This window comes from Mandrillus leucophaeus, unplaced genomic scaffold, assembly GCF_000951045.1.
Source record: "Mandrillus leucophaeus isolate KB7577 unplaced genomic scaffold, Mleu.le_1.0 Scaffold949, whole genome shotgun sequence".
Taxonomy (NCBI): domain Eukaryota; kingdom Metazoa; phylum Chordata; class Mammalia; order Primates; family Cercopithecidae; genus Mandrillus; species Mandrillus leucophaeus.
Window position 1 is genome coordinate 222089 of NW_012110352.1, and position 19440 is coordinate 241528.

The window sequence follows — 19440 nt, forward strand, 5'->3', positions numbered from 1 at the left end:
TCCCCCTCCTGGGTTCAAGAGAGTCCCCTGCCTCAGCCTCCTGAGTAGCTGGGACTACAGGCATGCACCACCATACCCAGCTAATTTTTTGTATTTTTAGTAGAGACAGGGTTTCACCATGTTGGCCAGGCAAGTCTTGAACTCCTGACCTCAAGTGATCCGCCTGCCTTGGCCTCCCAAAGTGCTGGAATTACAGGCGTGAGCCACCGTGCCCAGCTAGCAATGAACAACGTGAAAATAAAATCAGGAAGCCCTTCTATTTACAATAACATAAAAAAGAACAAATAGTTATGAATATACTTATTTTTTATTATTTAAACCTTATTTTACTTAATAATTTGTCTTTTTAAAATTTGACTTTGTCTTTTATTATTTAACTAGTTATAAATTTAAAAAGGAGGACAGGGTGGGGTCAAGATGGCTGACTAGAAACAGCGGCGATCAAGTTTCCCATAGAAAAGAACCATAATAAGCATATGAATCCTTTACTGGCAACCAACATATCCAGGTTCTCTCATCAGAACTGACTAGGAGGTTGGCATGATCCATGGAGAGGAAGGAAGAACAATGTGGTGAGGTGGCTTACCTGAGAGCCACACAAGGCAAGGGAGCCCCCATCCCCCAGCCGAGGGAGGTGCCTTGTTGAGCAACATCTCCAGGAGCAGGAGTGAACCGGATGAATAGGGCCTGACGTGAACCCCTAGCAAATAGCAGCAGCCCTACAGAAGAGGGACCTGACCATTGAAAGAAAAACAAACAGAAAGCAACAACAGCATCATCAACAACAAAAGCTCCCACAAAAACCCCATCCAAGGGTCTTTGAGGTTTCAAAGATTGAAACTACACAAACTCATGAAAAGAAGAAAAAATCAATGAAAAAAACGCTGAAAACTCAAACGGCCAGGGTGCCTCTTCTCCAAATAATCGCAACGTCTCTCCAGCAAAGGCACAGAACTGGATAGAGGATGATAAGAACGAATTGACAGAAGTAGGCTTCGGAAGATAGGTAGTACAAAACTATGCTGAGCTAAAGAAGGATGTTCTAACCCAATGCAAAGAAGCTAAGAACCTTGATAAAAGGTTAGAGGAGCTGCTAACTAGAATCAGTTTAAAGAGGGACATAAATGACCTGAGGGAGCTGAAAAGCACAGCACAAGAACTTCATGAAGCATACACAAGTATCAATAGCTGAATCAACCAAGCGGAAGAGAGGGTATTAGAGTTTGAAGACCACCTTACTGAAATAAGGTATGGAGACAAGACTGGAGAAAAAAGAATGAAAAGGAATGAACAAAGCCTCCAAGAAATATGGGACTCTGTAAAAAGACCAAACCTACGATTGATTGGAGTACTGGAAGGAGACAGGGAGAATGGAAACAAGCTGAAAAACACACTTTCGGATATTATCCAGGAGAACTTCCCCAACATAGCAAGACAGACCAACATGTAAATTCAGGAAATACACAGAACACCACTAAGATACTCCACGAGAAGATCAACTTCAAGGCTGGGTGCAGTGGCTCATGCCTGTAATCTCAGCACTTTAGGAGGCTGAGGCAGGCAGATCACCTATGGTCAGGAGTTTGAGACCTACTGAACCAACACGGAGAAACTCCGTCTCTACTAAAAATACAAAATTAGCCTGGTGTAGTGGTGCATGCTTGTAATCTCAGCTACTCAGGAGGCTGAGGCAGGAGAAACGCTTGAACCTGGGAGGCGGAGGTTGTGGTGAGCTGACATTGCACCATTGCACTCCAGCCTGGGCAACAAGAGCAAAACTCCATCTCAAAAAGAGAGAAAAAAAAAAAAAGAAGAAGAAGAAGATCAACCACAAGACACATAACCATCAGATTCACCGATTCTCCAAAGTCGAAATGAAGGAAAAAATATTAAGGGCAGCCAGAAAGGCAGGCCAGGTCACTTACAAAGGAAAGCCAATCAGACTAACAGCAGACCTCTTAGCAGAAACTCTAAAAGCCAGAAGAGACTGGGGGCCAGCCTGGGCGAGGTGGCTCATGCCTGTAATCCCAGCACTTTGGGAGGCCAAGTGGGTGGATCACTTGAGGCCAGGGATTCAAGATCAGCCTGGCCAACACGGTGAAACCCTCTCTCTACTAAAAATACAAAAACTAGCCGAGTGTGGTGGCATGTGCCTGTACTCCCAACTACTCTGGAGGTTGTGGCAGGAGAATCGCTTGAACCCTGGAGGCAGAGGTAGCAGTGAGCCAAGACTGAGCCACTGCACTTCAGCCTGGGCGATGGAATGAGACCATGTCTAAAAAAAATATTGAGGGCCAATATTCAACATTTTTAAAGAAAAGAATTTTCAGCCCAGAATTTCATAACCAGACAAACTAAGCTTCATAAGTGAAGGTGAAATAAGATACTTTCCAGACAAGCAAACGCTGAGGGATTTTGTCACCAACAGGCCTGCCTTACAAGAGCTCCTGAAAGAAGCACTAAATATGGAAAGGAAAAACCGGTACCAGCCACTGTAGAAACATACCAAAATATAAAGACCAATGACATTATGAAGAAACTGCATCACCTAATGTCCAACATAACCAGATAGCATCATGATGACATTAAAATTAAAAGAGCTAAAGAGGCAAGAGCAAACTAATCCAAAGGCTAGAAGAGGACAAGAAATAACTAAGATCAGAGCAGAATTGAAGGATATAGAAACACGAAAAACACTCCAAAAAAAAAAAAATCAATGAATCCAGGATGTGGTTGTTTGAAAAAATTAACAAAATAGACCGCTAGCGAGACTAATAAAGAAGAAAACAGAGAAGAATCAAAAGGACACAATAACAAATGACACAGTGGATATCACTACTGACCCCACAGAAATACAGACTACCATCGGAGAATACTATAAACACCTCTCTGCAAATAAATTAGAAAATCTAGAAGAAATAGATAAATTCCTGGACACATACACCCTCCCAAGACTAAACCAGGAAGAAGTTGAATCCCTGAATAGACCAATAACAAGTTATGAAATTGAGGCAGTAATTAATAGCCTACCAACCAAAAAAAAAAAAAAAAGCCCAGGACCACATGGATTCACAGCCAAATTCTACCAGAGGTACAAAGAGGAGCTGGTACCATTCCTTCTGAAACTATTCCAAAAAACTGAAAAGGAAGGACTCCTCCCTAACTCATTTTATGAAACCAGCATCATCCTGATACTCAACTCAGGAAGAGACACAACAAAAAAACAAAACTTCAGGCCAATATCCCAGATGAACTTCAATGAAAAAATCCTCAATAAAATACTGGCAAACCGAATCCAGCAGCACATCGAAAAAGTAATCCACCACAATCAAGTTGGCTTCATCTCTGGGATGCAAGGCTGGTTCAACACATGCAAATCAATAAATGTAATCCATCACATAAACAGAACCAAAGAAAAAAAAAACACATGATTATCTTAACTGATGCAGAAAAGGCCTTCGATAAAATTCAACATCCCTTCATGTTAAAAAATCTCAACAAACTAGTTATTGATGGAACATATCTGAAAATAATAAGAGCTATTTATGACAAAGTCACAGCCAATATCATATTGAATGGGCAAAAGGTGGAAGCATTCCCTTTGAAAACCAGTACAAGACAAGGATGCCCTCTCTCACCACTCCTATTCAACATAGTATTGGAAGTTCTGGCCAGGGCAATCAGGCAAGAGAAAGAAATAGAGGTATTCAAATAGGAAGAGAGGAAGTCAAATTGTCCCTGTTTGCAGATGACATAATTTTATATTTAGAAAACCCCATCATCTCAGCCCCAAAACTCCTTAAACTGATAAACAACTTCAGCAAAGTCTCAGGATACAAAATCAATGTGCAAAAATCACAAGCATTACTTTACACCAACAATAGACAAGCAGAGAGCCAAATCGTGAATGAACTCCCATTCACAATCACTACTAAGAGAATAAAATACCTAGGAATACAGCTAACAAGGAATGTGAAGGGCCCTGTCAAGGAGAACTACAAACCACTGCTCAAGGGAATAAGAGAGGATACAAGCAAATGCAAAAACATTCCATCCTCATGGACAGGAAGAATCAATATTGTGAAAATGGCCATACTGCTCAAACTAATTTATAGATTCAATGCTATTCCCATCAAACTACCATTGACGTTCCTCACCGAATTAGAAAAAGCTACTTTAAATTTCATATGGAATCATCAAAGACCCTGTATAACCAAGACAATCCTAAGCAAAAAGAACAAAGCTGGAGGCATCATGCTACCTGACCTCAAACTATACTACAAGTAACCAAAACAGCATGGTACTGGTACCAAAACAGACATATAGACCAGTGGAACAGAACAGAGACTTCAGAAATAACACCACACATCTACAACCATCTTATCTTCATTGAACCTGATAAAAACAAGCAATGGGGAAAGGATCTCCTATTCAATACATGGTGCTGGGAAAACTGGCTAGCCATATGCAGAAAACTGAAACTGGACCCCTTCCTTACACCTTATACAAAAATTAACTCAAGATGGATTAAATACTTAAATGTAAAACCCCAAATTATAAAAACTGTGGAAGAAAACCTAGGCAATACCATTCAGGACACAGGCATGGGCAAAGACTTCATGACAAAAATGCCAAAAGCAATTATGACAAAAGCCACAATCGACAAATGGGATGTAATTAAATAAAGAGCCTCTGCACAGCAAAAGAAACTATCATCAGAGTGAACAGGCAACCTACAGAATGAGAGAAAATTTTTGCAATCTATCCATCTGATAAAGGTCTAATATCCAGAATTTACAAGGAACTTAAAGAAATTTACAAGAAAAAAAAAATCCCATAAAAAAGTGGGCAAAAAATACGAACAAACACTTCTCAAAATAAGACATTTACGCAGCCAACAAATGAAAAAAATGCTCAACAATCAAAAAAACAAAAAACAGGGCCAGCCACGGTGGCTCATATCTGTAATCCCAGCACTTTGGGAGGCCAAAGCAGGTGGATCACCTGAGGTCAGGAGTTCGAGACCAGCCTGGCCAACATGGTGAAACCCCATCTCTACTAAAAATACAAAACTTAGCCAGGCATGGTGGCAGGCGCCTGTAGTTCCAGCTACTCGGGAGGCTGAGGCAGGAGAATTGCTTGAACTCAGGAGGTGGAGGTTGCAGTGAGCCGAGATCATACCACTGTGCTCCAGCCTGGGCAGCAGAGTGAGACTCTGTCTCAAAAAAAAAAAAAAAAAAAAAAGAAAGAAAAGAAAAAGAATGCTCAGCATCATTGATCATTAGAAAAATGCAAATCAAAGCCACAATAAGATACCATCTCATGCCAGTCAGAATGGCGATTATCAAAAAGTCAGGAAACAATAGATGCTAGTGAGGCTGTGGAGAAATAGGAACATTTTTACACTGTTGGTGGAAATGTAAATTAGTTCAAACATTGTGGAAGGCAGTACGGTGATTCCTCAAGGATCTAGAACCAGAAATACTATTTGACTCAGCAATCCCGTTACTGGGCATATACCCAAAGGAATATAAATCATTCTACTATACAGTCACATGCACACGTATGTTTATTGCAGCACTATTTACAATAGCAAAGTCATAGAACCAACCCAAATGCCCATCAATGATAAACTGGATAATGAAAATGTGGTACATATACACCATGGAATACTATGCATCCATAAAAAGAAATGAGATCATGTCCTTTGCAGGGACATGGACGAAGCTGGAAGCCATCATCTTTAGCAAACTAACAGAGGAACAGAAAACCAAACATCACATGTTCTTACTCATAAACGGGAGTTGAACAATGAGAACATAGGACACAGGGAGGGTAACAACACACACCAGGGCCTGTTGGGGGTGGGGGATGAGGGGAGGGAACTTAGAGGACGGGTGAATAGGAGCAGCAAACCACCATAGCACATGTATACCTATGTAGCAAACCTGCACGTTCTGCACATGTATCCCAGAACTTAAAGTAAAAAGAAAAAAAAGAAAAAGAAAAAGAAAAAAAAAAGAGAAAAATAAAAAAAACAAGAGGTGTAAAATTTGTACACTGAAAACTATACAACATTGATGAAGGAAATTAAAAGAGATTTAAATAATTGGAATATATTCTCTGCTCATGGATTGGAAGACTCAATATTGTCATAATGATAGTACTTTCCAAATTGATCTATAGATTCAACATAGTCTCTACTAAAATCCCAGCTGACTTTATCAAAATTGACAGCTAATTCATGAATTAATATAGAGTCACAAGAGACCCAGAATAACCAAAACAGTCTTGAAAAAGAAGTACAAAGTAGGATGACTCACACTTTCTGATTTTGAAATTCACTACAAAGCCATAGTAATCAAGACCGTAAAGTGGTGGCGTAAGGATAGATGTATAGATCAAGGCAGTAGAATTGAGAGTTCGCAAATAACCCCTCACATTTATGGTGAAATAGTTCAATTTAAAAATGGACAGATGATTTGATTAGATATTTCACCAAAGAAGATATACAAGTGGCCAATAAGCCCATGAAAAGATGTTCAACATCATTAGCCATCAGGAAACTGTAAATCATAAGCATAATGAGCTACCACTTCACACACAATATGACAGACATATTAATAAATAAAAAGATGGCCAGATGCGGTGGCTCATGCCTATAATCCCAGCACTTTGGGAGATCAAGGCGGGTGGGTCACTTGAGGTCAGCAGTTCAAAGCCAGCCTGGCCAACATGGCAAAACTCCATCTCTACTAAAAATACAAAAAATTAGCCAGCTGTGGTGGCACATGCCTGTAGTCCCAGCTACTCAGAAGGCTGAGGAAGGAGAATTGCTTGAACCCAGGAGGCAGAGGTCACAGTGAGCTGAGATGGTGCACATTCACTCCATTCTGGGTGATGGAGTGAGATTCTGTCTCCGAAAAAAACAAAAAAAAAAGATGGACAATAACAAGTGTTGACGAATATATGGTTAAAATTTAACCCTCCAATATTGCTGATGGGAGTGTAAAATGGTATAGTCACTTTAAAAAACAATTGGGCAGTTCCTCTAAAAGTTAAACATGGAGTTACCATTTGACCAGTAATTCCACTCCTAGGTATATACTGGAGAGAAAGGAAAACATATGTCCCCATAAAAACGGTCCCCATATAAACATGAATGTTTATAACAATATTATTCATAATAGTCAAAAGGTGGGAAAAAAACAAATGTCTATCAACTGATGAATGGATAAAGAAATGTAGTATATCCATACAATAGAATGTAATTCATCAATAAAGAGGAATGAAGTACTGGTGCATGCCGAACATGAATGACCCACGAAAACATGCTAGGTAAAAAAAGCAAGTGGCAAAAGACCATATATTTTATTATTCCATTTACACAAAATGTCCAGCATAGGCAAACCTATAGATGGCAAGTAGACCAATGGTTGCTTAGGGCTAGGTGGTGATTAGGAGGGAAATAGGGAGCAACCCCTAATAGGTACAGATTTTGTTTTGGGAGGGGCAAAAAATGTTCTAAAATTAGATTGTGATAATGGCTGTATAACCCTGTGAATATATTAAGTATATTAAAAAAAATTGTATTGTGCGCTTCAAATGGGTGAATTTTATGGCTTTAAAATTATATCTAAACAAAGCTGTTAATTTTTTTAAAGCACAGCTCTGGGCACATGATGAACTCTCAATCTTTAAAAAAAAAGAGCAAAAGGCTGGGGGTGGTGGCTCACGCCTGTAATCCCAGCACTTTGGGAGGCTGAGGCGGTGGATCACCTGAGGTCAGGAGTTTGAGACCAGCCTGGTCAACATGGTGAAACCCCGTCTCTACTAAAAATATCAAAAAATTAGCTGGGTGTGGTGGCGGCCGCCTGTAATCCCAGCTATTCAGGAGGCTGAGGCAGGAGAATAGCTTGAACCCAGGAGGCGGAGGTTGCAAGGAGCCAAGATCATGCCACTGCACTCCAGCCTGGGCAACAAGAGCAAGACTCTGTCTCAACAAACAAACAAACAGACAAACGAACAAACAAAGCAAAAAAGGGTACTCTGTATTGTGAAGGGACTTTATGTGGTTTATCGCACACAATCCTGTCAAATTCCTCATGAAGCAGGTAATAGTATTATCCTCATTTTACATATGAGGAAACTGAGACGAAGTTTCTGGCATTTAGTTATGATCGCATAGCTAAGATATGGCAAAACAGGGACTGGAACCCAAGTCTCTGTGACTGCAGATCTCAAGCTCTTGCAATTTTCCATAGACCATGTTGCTGCTTTAAACATAGAATCAATGAGTGGGGTTGGTTCAGGCCTTTTTGGGCTTTACTGTATCTCAGGAACTCTGGGTCAGTTGGGGGAATATTATGTAATTACCCTTCATCCAGGCCTCTGAGACTTAGGGAATAAGTGCTCCAGAGGAGCAATCAGCCAGGAGTATGAACTATAAGTTCATGATGTCTCTCTACATCAAGACTTTGTCCACAGGTCCTGGGGATATACCAGGTGCTAACTACCTATGAGACAGCTGAGCAATCAGGATAGCCAGCCTGGCAATAAGCTGCCATCAAAGGTGGCTCCAAGTGGCATGCCCAATAAGCGGATAGTGACCCCTCTCAAGCAGAGGCTGGATTCTAAGGGTGGCGGATAGTGACCCCTCTCAAACAGAGGCTGGATTCTAAGGGTGGCTTCCCTCCCTGCAAGATGGAAACATCTGTAAGCATAGACTGTCAAGGCCAGGTAATGCCCTGTCCACCACTTGGTACTATGACTTCCAGATCAGAAGACAAAATGCGCCTGGAGAATCCCAAATCTCCTCCTGGCAGAAGATTAGAAGTGCCAGTAATGCCAGGTGCAGCTGGCTGATGGTTCAGGACAGTATGCCTCCCAGACTGCAAATATGGTGTAAATTGCTCATCAGCTTTCCCCAAGGGGATTGCCCTAGTCTATCCCTCTGTACTCAGTCACTCAGAAGACTCACTAGAAAAAAAATGCTTGCAAAGAACAGGACGGTGATTCAACTGGAGTTGTGTTTGAAAATATATGCAGCTTGGAATACTATGCAGCCATAAAAAAGGATGAGTTCATGTCCTTTGTAGGGACATGGATGCAGCTGGAAACCATCAGTCTCAGCCAACTATCACAAGAACAGAAAACCAAACACCACATGTTCTCACTCATAGGTGGGAATTGAACAATGAGAACACTTGGGTACAGGAAGGGGAGCATCACACATTGGGGCCTGTCATGGGATGGGGGGAGGGGGGAGGGATAGCATTAGGAGATATACCTAATGTAAATGATGAGTTAATGGGTACAGCACACCAACATGGCACATGTACGCATATGTAACAAACCTGCACATTGTGCACATGTACCCTAGAACTTAAAGTATAATAAAAAAAGAAAATATATGCAGATATATATATATATATATAAACATACGGTCTGTGTGACATTGACTCACCTAGCATTCTAGTACTTGGCCCTGCTCTATTCTATAGTCCAATAATCACTGGTCATAATGACGACCTAGAGGCCTTGCAAGAACCTCATGCTCTTTCTGAATCATCCAAAAAAAGTCTACTATGTTCAGTCTTACTTTAGTACTCTGTACATGTTGCTGGGTTTTAACTACATGAAAATTGGTAAGGCACTCGAGGGATATATAGTAACCATTAACCAAAATGTTCAATTCACCCGACCAAACTGTTTTCTAACCATGGTAGAAAATGTAGAGTGAGTTCCTCCAACTGAGGACCTAACAGGGGCCCTCAAAGCCTTTTTCTCCTGGATTCCCCCAGGATACAGAGAGCTCAGGGCTGCAGAAAGATGGTAGCTGCCTTTGGATTGCCCACCACCTCATTAGAGATAGAAAACTGGCATTTTTCTAGACCTTTCTCTAAGCTCAGAGCCTTTCTGGGCCCTCAAACCCAGGCACTGCTCTGTTGTATCTGTTGAATCTCTCATATATAAAAGCAAAGGTACTTAAGTTATTGACCTTATCCTTTTAATCATCTGTCAGTATTTCCCCTCTACTAGATTGCAAGCTATGTGAGGGCAAGGACCATAAGGACCATGTCTGTTATTCATGCCTGCATCTTCTGCACCTGGCACATGATGAGTGCTTGATTTGTTAAGTGAATAAGTATAGTACCTTTGGTGAAGCTACTGATAAAGCCCAAGAGGGAGTCCCTTCCCTACCATGTCCCCATTCTCCTTTTTTTCTGAGACTTGAAGGAAGATGATGTTTTCACTTTCCCAGTTGCTGGTCTAACTTCATCCTTTAGGCCCAATAGGCTGGGCCCTGAGTTGGACTTGGCTGACAGCCAGCAGCTGATGTGGGACAAGAATAGAGCTGGCCAGACCTCTTCCTCCCTTTCCTGAAAAACCGGGACCTAAGTGGGCTGTGGCTTTGGACCCTGGGGGAAAAGTCCAGATAAGGTTGGGAGGATACCTATTCCCTGTTGGCCTTTGTTAAGGAACAACAGTTGGCATTGGGGCTTCTGTTCTGGGATGAAAGTAGGGCCTGGTGTAGGAAACTGATTTCAATTTTGGACCTTGGTCCTAAAAGTCTACAATATCAGGAACTGATAATCCTTCACTGTAACCTGAGCTGAGGTCTGCTCAGTTGTGCCCTTCCCTTCTTAGACGTAGTAAGACAAAATGTGCACACCAAGTCCTAGAAATTTGCTGGGGCAGTGGCAGCTCAGCGAACTCAAGTAGAGCCGTGAGGATCACTCCACCCCACTCCACCCACCAAGAGCACCTAACAGTTCAAAAAACTAAGAAACGGGGTCCAAGATTTAAACCATGTACCTCGTGATATGATGCCTAGTTCAAGTTCTCATGTTTCTGGCCAGAAGAGATGGGGAAGGAAGAGCAGAACTTTTTGTAGGTCTCTGCCCCTGAGCTGATTATTTCTACCCAAAAGGGAGAAGTACCGCAAAAACAGACACATCACAGTGCTCCATCTGGTTCCTGCATGGACACAGAGGCCCTGTGCTGGAGGCAACCTGAGCCCCCATCATTCTGCAGGCCCAAGGCGGTTCTCAGAAGTTAGGAAAGTGGTTGGGGGTGGGGTGTTTTAAAGCCATGCCTAGCCCATAGAGAATGTAAGAAAACAGATTTGCCTTTGGAAAAGCAACATGGAATGTTGGAATGTGTTCAGTGAGGCTGCGGGAACATACGAAGCACATATCCCTCTACTTGGTGCCACTATCCCCACAGCAAGAGGAATACTTGGGGTCAGCATTGGCTAGGGTACTGATGGGATGCCAAAAAACTGTTAGGTAGCGTGGGACTACAGAGCCATCTCCAGTGCCTTCTGAAAGTGCATTCCTTCCGAATAATCTTCACTGTCACATTTGGTCTTTGGCTGGGTTCCAGGTTCTTCACTTTATCTTCCCTTTTCCTTTTCTCCCTCTCTAGCCTACTCAGTAGGAGGTATAGTTTACTTGGATGTGATTAGAGAGAGGAAGACCAGAAGTGACAGTGATAATGCTAATGCTGGCTTTCCATCATTCGGCCATCTGTAGGTTTGCTAGTGTGGCCGCCTCTTCAGTGTTGTTCACCTGGAGACTTGTAGCAACTCAGCCCCCTGGTTTCTTACTATCCTAAGTCAGCTCCTTTGCTTTTCTATGTGGAATCTCCTTCATATGTCTTAGGGCCACCTATCCTTTCCCAAATCTGTGTTTGATGGATTGCCATTTAGTTCCTGTGGACAAGGTCATGAGGCATGTCATGATGATTGTGATGAAGAGACAAGAGGTGAGAAGATGTGTATGGGTGAGGGGTGTCCACAGCCTTCTAGGTCTGGGCCATCCATCAGGAGTGTGTTTCGGCTCTCAAACAGCTCGATGGAGATCTGATCTGACTACTGCTTGTTTGTTTGTTGGTTTTTGTGGGGGAGTTTTGCTCTGTCGCCCAGGCTGAAGTACAATGGCGGGATCTCGGCTCACTGCAACCTCTGCCTCCTGGGTTCAAGCGATTCTCCTGTCTCAGCCTCCCGAGTAGCTGGGATTACAGGGACCCACCACCACACCTGGCTTTTTTTCTTTTTTCTTTTTTTTTTTTTTGAGACAGTCTCACTCTGTCACCCAGATGGGAGTGCAGTGGCATGATCTCGGCTCACTACAACCTCTGCCTCCTGGATTCAAGCGATTCTCCTGCCTCAGCCTCCCAAACAGCTGGGACTATAGGTCCACACCACCATACCCAGCTAATTTTTGTATTTTTAGTAGAGACGGGGTTTCACCATGTTGGCCAGATTGGTCTCAAACTCCTGACCTCAGGTGATTCGCCCACCTCAGCCTCCCAAAGTGCTGGGATTACTGGTGTGAGCCACCATGCCTGGCCTATTTTTTTTTTTTTTTAGTAGAGACAGGGTTTCACCTTGTTAGCCAAGCTGGTCTCAAACTCCTGACCTCAAGTGATCTGCCCGTCTTGGCTTCCCAAAGTGTGATCTGACTACTCAGAAAACCACAGCCTTGAAGAAAGAAATAGTCAAGCAGCAAGGGCAAGTGGGTTGAGAGTATTCAGCATGTGAGAAGGGCAAAGTCTCAGCTTCACTCATTATTTCTGGGTGCTGGGGCGGAGAAGCACTTACTGCATCTACATGAGCCTTAGGTCTAATATGTGAAGTATCTGTTCTTTGAGCCACCTCCTTTTCATCAGACCTTTATATTCATTTTCACCTCCATTTCAACTGAGCCAGCACACCTGTAAATTTCCTCTAGATCTCCACACCACTAAAGCTTTGCCTTAGATCCAATGCAACCATTTAATTGGCTCTATTTATCATGTTTGGTATTTTAATAATACATTCATTGGTTGACTCAATCACAATGTTGTCACAGGTATCCTTTGGGGAACAGGTACATGTGAAGGCCAGCTGTCTTTCCCATTGGGCTGTGCCAGCTAGGATACAGTGCTACAGTTTTGGCTCCTGGCAAATCAGGCACTGTTGGCACGGGGTGAGCACTAAGGCAGAGAAGCTCTTCCCTCCATGTCTCCAGGGTCCAAAGGGCCTCTGGCACAGCAAAAACCAACCGAGGTTGAGCCCTACCTGCCTTGATCATTGGAGGTGGAAGTGGCTGGCTGGCAGGCCTGGAGAAGACCATCTTCCTGGAATCCAGCAAGAGGCGGCAGTAACCCGCGATCAGGCAGGCAAAGTTGGTGGCTTCAGGCCACTCCATCAACAGCACCAGAGGCTGCAGAAGAGAAGGGAAGAAACATGAAGATACGGGAAGGAGGGAGGCAGATGCATTTCCAGAGGCATGGTAGCTAGGAAAAGATGACTTGCATAATTAAAGGAACTATACTTTCTGAACCAAAAATTGAGGCACAGGGCTTGACAAATAGTTTCTTCTGATTTGAGAATTTCTTTGTAATAACCTCTTACCCAAGTATCAAAATTAAATCAACCTTTATACATTTAATGAACTACCTTTACTGAAAAGGACTAAAATTATATAACCTCATGTGACTGCTATGTAGCTGTATTTGTGTTTGCCAGGGCTCAGCAGATGTACAGGCCAGCTGGGAGAGCGGGGGTAAAGTTGGGAATCTAGGTTAGATTTCAGAATGGCCTAGACCCCCCCTCGATTCTAAGTCCCTTGGGTGCAACAGTTATGTCTTGCTCATCTTCACATGCCCCCGTAACACCCAGAACACCTCCCTGGACATAAAGGAATCTCTGTGGAATCAAGTCGTAACTCTGCCTTTAGGGCCAAAGTCTTTCCGGCCTGCTGTTCTGCTCAGAGCATCATGCTCGGCCGGGTGCGGTGTCTCATGCCTGTAATCCCAGCACTTTGGGATGCCGAGGCAGGAGGATCATCTGAGGTCAGGGGTTCGAGACCAGCCTGGCCAACGTGGTGAAACCCCATCTCTACTAAAAATACAAAAATTAGCCCGTGCCTGTAATCCCAGCTACTCCAGAGGCTGCGGCAGGAGAACCGTTTGAATCAGGGAGGTGGAGGTTGCAGTGAGCCAAGATGGTGCCACTGCACTCCAACCTGGGTGACAGAGTGAGACTTTGTCTAAAAAAAAAAAAGCATCATGCTCTATCCCTCTTCCTTTATTTCCCTGTGTCTTTGAGATGTTGTTAATTGGTGCTTATTAAAAGAACTCCTTGGTCAAATATGTTTGTGACATTGGGTTAAATAACACTATGCAGATAGTTTTACTATGAGAATTCATAAGACCCTTTAATATATCGTTGTGCACTGGGAAACTCAAAAGAAAAGCTTTAATATTCTAAGTTTTCTGAATTTATTAGACCACAATGATCTATTTTTATAGAACATCTCATGGTAACAAGGTTGTTGTTGTTGTTAACCCACCTTGGGAAATACTAGCATACATTGTTGACTTCTGTTCCTAACTCTAAATCAGTTAGATAGTCCTGGGGTTAACTGGTTAACTGCTTCAGAGACCAGGCAATGCTATTCAGGAAAATCAGCACTATTTCAAGAAAACCTCCTAGTATCTGTATTATAATTTTAACTGTGGCTTGATCAAGTTTGAGCCAGACTGAAGTCAGCCTTGGGAACATTCTCCTTGGAACAGGGCAGTGGTTTCCGGATAAAGATCACTGAAGACTGGCTAAAGAGGGAGCCATGGGGCTGTGGGTCACCCAGACCAGGCATTAAGAAATATGAGAATTAGGCAGAAGAAATGAGGCCCCTCTCTGACCAATGAGGAGGCTACTGCAACAGTCTAGGAGAGAGGTGGTCAGGGCCTCCACTAGAGTGGTGGCTGGTCCAGTGAAAAGGAAGGGACATTATGAAGACCTGATAGAACTTGATCACCAACTAGATTAGCCTTCCTTGGCTAAATCACCATTACCTGGGGCACAATTCTGATTCCAAACCAGCTCAGCTGTTAGCTAAAGTTGCAGTGGTTTTCTTTTTCCCAGGATTCCAACACAGAGCCTGAGCTGAATATTTTGTAGTTCATATAGGTCAGGGGTCAACACACATTTTCTACAAAGGGCTAGAGAGTAAATATTTTAGGCACTGTGGGCCATGCGGGCTCTGTCACAACAACTCAGCCATTGTACATAGTGTGGAAATAGCCACAGATAATCTGTAAATTAAATAAATAGGCATGACTGTGTTTTAATAGAACTTTATTTACAGAAACAGGCAATGAGTCAGATTTGGCTCATGGGCCATAGTTAGCCACCTGATCTAGAAGTGAAACTTCTTTCTTGCCTTTTTTTTTTTTTTTTTAAATAGAGACAGGGTCTCACTATGTTGCCCAGGTTGGTCTTGAACTCCTGGGCTCAAGTGATCCTCCTTGGCCTCCCAAAGTTCTGGGATTTACAGGCATGAGCCACAGCGCCCACTGAAGTAAAACTTCTTTACAGCTAGAAACAATTGTATTCATTCATCACACATCTCAAGTTATTACATTTGCTAACAGCAATCACCTTCTTTGGAAATTCTTCTCTTGGCTTCTGTTTCTGTGAGCTGTGTTCTGGTTCTGTAATCTGACCATTTTCATCTCTCTCTTCGGCTGGCTCTTCATGTGCAACCTCCTCGCCCTAGCTATATCCTAGGCTCAGTGTGCAACCCTCAATTCTTCTCCATCAGGGTGTCTGCTTTAACCTCTATGCTGGCGATTCAAAAATCAACATGCCCAGTCTACTCCCTTGAATTCTTTTCCTATCACAGAAATCATATAGCCCTATGTCTATACTACACAGTCTTGTGTTGGATCAAATACTAACTTGAATTCTTTCATAGTTGTTGTACATTCAATTACAATGCATGCCACAATAAGGCATTTGGACTCTGCCCCAACTTTAAGGCAACAAGTTAGTGATGCTCCTATGGAGTTCATGCAATACCATTGGGAGGAAAAAGGAACAGTTTGTACCCTGAAGAGCAACAGCTTTTTTTTTTCCAGTGAGAAAGGGGCCAGAGATAGGTATCACTTTTTAGTCATTATTAGGAAGGGGTAGAGGGGACATTCATACCTCCAGTTAATGAATGCTTCTCAGTCACAACAGAATAGCCAAACTTGCATACAACAAAATAAAGACAAAAAAGTATGGAAAGGAAATGAACTTGGGGGGCAGGGAGTCAGATACCCCTTCTTGCTGTCTTGCTGCCACTGTAACCCTGCCACTGATGGCAGAAGGATATACAGATACTGAGATTTGAGTGTAAACGGTGGCTACCACCATTACCACGAGGGCCCAAGACTCACTAGGCTTGCCTCAGGGGTATGCACATCACAGCCATCCCTACTGCCACTGCTTCATTTCAGGACCTTATCATCTTCCTGCCAGATCAAAACCCCTCAAGGTATGTGTGAGTGGGTGGCCCGTGTGCTGAGATACTGAGCCTCTCGGATTCTCAGCCCTATTGCCTCTGGCCACAAGCTGCCTCATCTGGTATATATGTATGCCTCATTTGTTTGTATGTTTTGTCATATGAATTGTGACATTTCTCATGATATGGAAAAGGTTGGGACACACTAACCCAAGAACCTCCAATAACTTCCTGACTGGCCTTCCTCCCTCTAGTTTCTACCCACTTGAATCCACTTTACCTCCATATTGCTGCCTGAAGATTCTTTTCTACTTTATTATTATTATTATTATTATTATTAGTAGTAGTAGTAGTAGTAGTAGTAGTAGAAGAAGAAGAAGAAACGTGGTCTTACTATGTTTACCAGGCTGGTCTCAAACTCCTGGCCTCAAGTGATCCTCCCACCTCAGCCTCCCAAAGTGCTGAGATTACAGGCATGAGACACCATGTTTGGCCCTGAATGACCCTGAAGACTCTTTCTTTTTGTTTTTGTTTTTGAGACGGAGTCTCACTCTGATGCCCACACTAGAGTGCAATGGCAGAATCTTGGCTCACTGCAGCCTCTGCCTCCTGGGCTCAAGCAATTCTCCTGTCTCAGCCTCCCAAGTAGCTGGGATTACAGGTGTCTGCCATCACACCTGACTAATTTTTGTATTTTAGTAGAGACGGGGTTTCACCATGTTGGCCAGGCTAGTCTCGAACTCTTGACTTTCAGTGATCCACCCGCCTCAGCCTCCCAAAGTCTGAAGGCTCTTTCTAAAGCACAAGTCTCATTGTCATTTAAAATCTTCAATAGCTCATTACCTGTAGAAAATCCAACTGCCTTACAATGGCATACAAAGCCCTTCAGGACCTGCACCCAACCTCCATCTCCAACCATATCTGCATTAACTCCACTGGCGCTCCCCTCCCATCACTGTCGCTCACCTTATACTCCAGCAATTACAAAGTATTTACAGTTCCTCATGTTCCTTCACATCTTCATGCCTTAACCTATGCTATTCCCTCTGGCTGAAATGCTCCTGTGCCCTGCTTTGTCCACCCAACAAGCTGCCATAAACTGGCTCGATGCCTCCTGGAGAACATGACAAAGTGAAAGATGCATCCATGCATTTCAGAACCAAGCCAACCTAGTTCCTGCCCTCATGGAGCTTACAATCGAGCAAGAAATAAGACATAACCCAAATCAAATAACCATGCAAATAAATATGATTGCGAGGTGTGATAAGCACTTTGAGGAAAACGTATAGAGAGCTACCCAAACGTAGAATGTCCTGGAGTGTTACGTGGGTGGGTAAGTGTGAATGTGTGTGTGTGTGACTAATTTGGTTTCAGAAACTGGAGACAGCTTTGAGAAAATAGCATTGGCTGACAAATATAATGTGAGACCATTTGACCAAAGTAGAGGCTGAATGGCTGGCTGACTAATGAGCTGGCCGGCTGCAGGGCAGTCTGACTCACTCATGCCCTGGTTGACAAGCCAGCTCAGGACAGACAAAATGCCTAACAGCCTCACATTCTTACTGCTGAGCTACCTGGCTGGCTTGTTGGCTGGTTAATGGACAGAATTACTGACTGGAGGCTGGGAGAATGGCTGATTGACTTCATTGACCACTTCGGTTTCCCCTCTTACCCCCAATATAGCCCAGTGCCAGTAATAAAACAGCACGAAAGAAAAATCCTGTGCACAGAGAGGGCCAAGCACATCCCCAGCTGGCTCAGCACAGCACAGCTCATCAGGAGCCTCTCCTTGGCATCCCCAGACAGCCAACTTGGCCCCAGCATGGGCCAAATGCAGCTCGTAGTAAAAGGAACACAGACACACTTTTTGCCAACAGAAAAATGAAATTTTTGCCAACAGGTAAAAATGAAATCAAAAGCAGGCAAACAAAAAGGTTGCATAGATTCCTTAGAAACCTTCAAAAACAATTTTTTATTTTAGATGGGATTTTAATGATCATGACGTGTAATGTAATGCTTGTCCCTACAGACAGCAATAGAGAAATAAAGCTCAAACATGAGAATAGGAGACATGCTGGGCCACAAGATATCCCTTGGGACATTCCTTTGATGATTTCTTTTTCCACCTTATGTGCTTCTGTGGTAATGGGGTATGGTAATGGCCCAGGTATGCCTCAGTCCCGGGCTGCCATCTCTTGAAGAAAGATATTTGAATACTACCTCATGTTTGCTCCACTAAGAGCAAGTAAGCTGAGTGAAAACTAATTAATATGCCCAGGACATCTTCAAATGTAGCATGAGGAAAGGAGAATGGAGTTGGAGGCATGAGCCAGCCAGGAGAAGGTACAGCAGGGATTCATTTGACATGCTCCAGCCACATCTCCTTCCCAGGGTGCCCTGGGAGCTATCAGGCACTTAGCACTCTGAGATGCCAACTAGGAAAAGGATTTTCCCTGGGGTAGCCTTCACTCACTCTAGCATCCCTGAAAACAGGAAAAGGATGGAATCCAAGGGCCTGGAGGGGAAGGGTAAAAGATGATGGTCTAGAGACCCAAGGGATCAGTATATTTGGTTCTTGCCTCCACAGCCCTAGGAAAGGCTAAATGGGCACAGCCAGCCAATTTGGCAGCAAGGCAGAATATCACTTAAGGTAGTGGTTCTCAGGCCAGATACAAATTAGAATCACCTGGAAGTGGTAAAGACCTGTATACCCCTGGGTCCCAACCCCCCAGAGTTCTGATTTTAAATGGTCTGGGAGGAAGAGTCTGGGCATCCAGTGGTTTTTAAATCTCTACATATGATTCTAATGTGCAGTCAGGGCTGAGAACTACTTTGAATGGATCATCTTAATTTCACCAGACCCTTACAGAATATTACTAGACCAGAGTGGCCTATCTAGGGGGAAATGGGCCAAGTCTGATTTCTAACTTCCATGTCCCCTGTTAAGGATGTTCAGACAGTCCTTCTTCAGTGTATCCTATGCAGTTGTGTGCTGGTAAACATTTCACAACCAGTTCTTTCTTTCCTTTCCTTTCTTTCCTTTTCTTCCCTCCCTCCCTCCCTCCCTCCCTCCTTCCTTCCTTCCTTCCTTCCCTTCCTTTCTCTCTCTTTCTCTCTTTCTTCCTTTCCTTTCCTCTCCTCCTTCCTTCCTTCCTTCCTT

General features: G+C 43.2%; 1 protein-coding gene across 1 annotated transcript in view; it reads right to left on the minus strand.

The window, feature by feature from the left end:
- FRMPD3 (FERM and PDZ domain containing 3) overlaps positions 1-19440 on the minus strand; it is an 82056-nt gene that overhangs the window by 15134 nt on the left and 47482 nt on the right. Inside the window, exon 14 of the mRNA XM_011970442.1 lies at positions 13067-13211. Coding sequence (XP_011825832.1) covers positions 13067-13211 — 145 coding nt within the window. The remainder of the gene's footprint in view (positions 1-13066; positions 13212-19440) is intronic.